Raw genomic sequence first — 4,252 nt, 5'->3', positions numbered from 1 at the left:
AGGGAAAGAGCCCCAGGAATATCATATTTTAAACCAATTCCAAAGGACAGTTAGCGAATTTCTGAGGGTATTCATGTAGCAGCAGCAGGAACAGCATGTTCAAAGGCTGAGACCAAATATTTATGGCAAAGAAAAATTACATAAATGCTACTATTGGATGAAAATGTGTAAATTTTTACACATTCAATAAATTATTAGATCACAATCCCGACAATAAAAAATTATTAGCAAATAAATGAGAAGCCATTCACAAAAAAATATATTTGGGTATTAAAGACAACAAGAATCTTTTTATACTGGGTCAGTTTTTCAGTACTGAAATGAACCCTGAAAGTGTTACAGTATCAGAAGATAAAGAGAATTCTTTCCTGGGATTTTTGTAAAGTGGTTCATTTCCTCAACAATATTTTGGAGTATTTACTGCACATAAAACATTGTACTGGCTAATGGAGTAAATATAAAAATAAAGTATGGGCTTTGCCTTCCCGTGACTTTTATTAATTAGTAGGTGAGGCAGTCTTGTAAAGTACTACCCATATTACAGAGAACACAATGAGAGTTAAGGAGAGGAACCAATAGATTTTGGAGCATAAAAATCTCTGTAATGAAAAAAAAATCTCTGTAGTGAAGTTATATTACTTTTGAGAATTTTTAAATTATTATCTGAGAGAAGGGAAAGCTTAACTGAGAAGAGAAAAAAACTGGACACTTAAAATAAGTAGAACTTTCACAAGCAAGAAAAGGGGATGGACCTCCGATGCTATAGGAACAGCCTGGTTATGATGTCATCAACTGTTCCAGAGAAATCTGAAAACCTGATGTGGGGTGGCTAAGGTGAGAAGATACTTAGCACTCACTCCCTCAAGCCAAGCACCTCTCCTTCAGGATGCCTTCCTTCACATACGAGTTCTGCTTAAAGTCCTCCGACTCATTCTGAACAGTTGTTCTCACTTAAGTAGCTCCCATAACACTTCATAATCATCTGTTACTTGTGTATCTCCCTCTTTAAACTCCCTCAAACATCTTGCTGTTGGTCCCAAAAGCTCAAACAGTACTCCAAGCACTCAATGTTGATTGAAGACATGATAAATATCTATTAAAGAAATGCATAAGTAGTAATTACACCTATTCGTGTCTTTTACAGCATATTTGCAAAAATATCTCCCAGGCTAAAGTCATTTCTCAGGTAACAGTGGTCCACAGGCAATACTTAACATCTACTGCAATACTGAAAAAGAATTCCATTCTGAAGTGACCACCAGGAACCTAACACGTGCCAGGCTAACTGGATCACTGCCTTCAACTGCAGCAAAGGGTGTTAGCTGCCCTCCGCTATGATTAGAGCATACTGATGTTCTAGAGTAATCTGCTGGGAATGCTAATAACCACCACCAATATACTAAGCACACTGCATGCTCTGTACTCAACAAAGTGATAGATCTTTATTCATTTGCACTCCTTCATACTTGTTTACAGTTTTAGTTTGTGTGATGCTTGGTGATGCCTACAATTATCCACTGTATAGAAATTAAACTCCTGGACAATATTCATATTTTTTTATTCCACTTTTAAAATCAATAAGTCCTTTTAGAAGCCCCCTTTCTTCTAATACTACTTTTCTTCCCAAAAAGTACATTTATATTCAGCATGACCAACCAAGAACTGAGTACACACCTCAAGATCATCTGATCAACTTACTCTTTGGGCCTTTTTAATATGTATTTTTTTCTACCATCTCCTAAGTTTCCAATTTAACTTGAAAAGCATAGAAAATAAGTTAGTCAGCTAATTCAAGCCAGGTTCTGCACTAAGTGTGTAGGAACAAACACACAAGATTTACCCTGTAAATCTAACAGTTACAGCAGAACAGCTGAATGTAAGCATTAAGTCAATCCTTGTTTTACAAATAAAAAAGTTTCATGGGCCTGTTTGAAAGGAGGGTCGGGGAGAGAAGCTCGAAGTAGGAAAGTGTGTAGCCGACCTGGGGGGAAACAATGGGAGAGGTAATAATGCTTACGTGGGTAACTATCACCGGATCCCAACCTATTCAAAAGTCCTTCCCATATGAGGCCCTGCAGCATCTCCCCTACCCTAGATAAAACCAATCCCAGAAGGAAAAAAATCACGACTTAAAACACGCCATTCGGTGGAGCTCAGGCGTCCTGTAATTTTCGCCAAATGAGCCTCCTCTGAACGCCAGCCTGGCACCACTGACGAGAAACTAACATATGGAAGTGAGTGCCAACTGGCTGCTATCCCGGCTGGAACGATAAAAATGACGGCCCGGCATAACCCTGCCACCTACCTTCGTCGTAGTTATAGCCTCGGACATTCCGATGCCTGGCCATGACAGCGGAAAGGGCGTTCGCCACAGCCGCTTACAAACTCCCAGCTCAGATACTGACAAGGCGCCAACTGCGGCCTGGCGATTACCTATACGCCATCTTGGCTTCCGGCAGGCCTCAGCGCTGAGCGCCTGCGCACGCAGGACGTCTTCTCTGAGTACGGCAACCTCTCAGGGTCATTCGCCTCTCTGAGAACGCATGCGCACTCATGCTCACGGGAGGGGTGAGTTTCGGCGAGGCCGCGCCCACGGATAAATTGACTGATGGGGCTTTCGCCGGAGACGAATTACACCGCTTATAATTTGTTAGTTTGGACTTAATATTTCGAGTCGGGATCCTTGACCTACGCCGGCGTTCCAGATTATTTTCCAAATTTGGTTTCTGATAATCTAGTGAAAAAGCTGAGTGTGTGCTCAGTAAGAGCACGAACCTTGTCTTATCCAGCTTTCATCTTTGCGGCCTACTTAGGCGCTAATGGGCATTAACAAACTTGTATACGTTTGGTATAAGAATTAGTCTAAGTTTTAAAGGCAAAAAAAAGGCTCTTCATAAACGGGTATATTTTCATTGAGAACCTGGCTACAATAGGTCACCATGCATTTGTGTATGCAATTCGTGGTTTCATGTATGTGCTCCATCCTGCATTAATACCTCTAGTAAACACCTGTCTGCCTTTAGCCATGTAAATGATTATTATCAGATCATAGAGGATTCAGTGAACATTCATTCAACACAGTAACATGCTAAGATTACTAAATATAGCTTCTTAGATACTGGCCTTAAATGGTGATGAATGTTGTTAATGAATAAATCTATAACCTATTATTAAGTGACATTTCTTAGGTCACAAAGTGAATGATGCTATGTAAAAAATCAACCTCCTCATTTTACTGAAGAAACTACACTTTAGTTTTACTTTTATATTTTTGAAGTGGTGATATATCAAATTCTAGAAATAAAAGCTTACTTAGCTTTTTATTATCCATAATGGAAAAAAATAATGATACAAATTCAACTCATATTTGTAAGTGGCTTGAATGGTAACTTACACATGTGTTTGAATGTGTCTAGCCACCAAATGTTTGTTTTTAACTATCATTGCTGTTCAATGTAACTCCAAGACAAAATTTTACACAAAAATAGTTGCTAATTTCATATGGCTTAAGTGTTTACACTTTTAGGTAATGTTTATGTTGTAGCCTGTTTCTTCGTCTGTAAAATGGAGATAGTATGTAACGTACAGAGTTGTGAATAATTATCCTTGTAGAAGGATTTCACACAGACAAGACAAAGGTTTGGGCTATGGGTTGTAAATTGTGACTAGGAAAAGTATTCTGGGGGCAAGGGAGGGGCAGCAAAACTAGTGGAAGATAAGGGATGTTTCAGTAAGTTTGTACAAACCCATTTCCGCATCAATTCCTAGTTTCTGTTGATAAGGATGGTATCTTATCTGTCTTCTGGTATAGGAAGGACAGTTTTCTCATAGGAAATTTTATGACCTGCTTTTAGGTGGAAAGGAAAAGGCCTGAGAGCCCTTCTTGGTGTTTCTCAAGTTACTTCAATTCAAAATAATCAATATACCAAAGCATATTTTTGGGTGACATGCCCTGAACTCCTTCAGTACTCAGTAAATTCTAGTTCTCTACCCCACTAATTGGAAAGCTTTATGTTTGTTTCTCTAGCACCCTAATGTCTGGCACTTTGAATGTTTGCTAAATAAATTAATGAATTTGAAAAGATAGATATAATATATAATAGATATAATATCTTGCTATGAGATATTTAACGAATACCACAAACAACTATACAACTAATTTTAATATCAATTTTTTCAAAAATTATAAGTGAAAGCATAACTACCTTATAAAGTTTTTAACACCTTTATTGAAGAATCATTGACAAGGAAT

At 38.2% G+C, this 4,252-nt stretch overlaps 1 protein-coding gene across 3 annotated transcripts in view; it reads right to left on the bottom strand.

The window, feature by feature from the left end:
- HBS1L (HBS1 like translational GTPase) overlaps positions 1–2,535 on the bottom strand; it is an 84,482-nt gene extending 81,947 nt beyond the window's left edge. For all 3 annotated transcript variants that reach the window (XM_007452979.1, XM_007452978.1, XM_007452980.1), the window contains exon 1: positions 2,306–2,535. In XM_007452979.1, the coding sequence (XP_007453041.1) occupies positions 2,306–2,348 (43 nt within the window). In that variant the 5' untranslated portion in view covers positions 2,349–2,535. The remainder of the gene's footprint in view (positions 1–2,305) is intronic.
- Positions 2,536–4,252: the final 1,717 nt, after the last annotated feature.

The sequence above is a fragment of the Lipotes vexillifer genome, unplaced genomic scaffold, assembly GCF_000442215.2.
Source record: "Lipotes vexillifer unplaced genomic scaffold, Lipotes_vexillifer_v1.1 scaffold155, whole genome shotgun sequence".
Taxonomy (NCBI): Eukaryota; Metazoa; Chordata; class Mammalia; order Artiodactyla; family Lipotidae; genus Lipotes; species Lipotes vexillifer.
The sequence above is the reverse complement of the archived record's forward strand: the minus strand, read 5'-3'. Positions and strand labels throughout refer to the sequence as shown.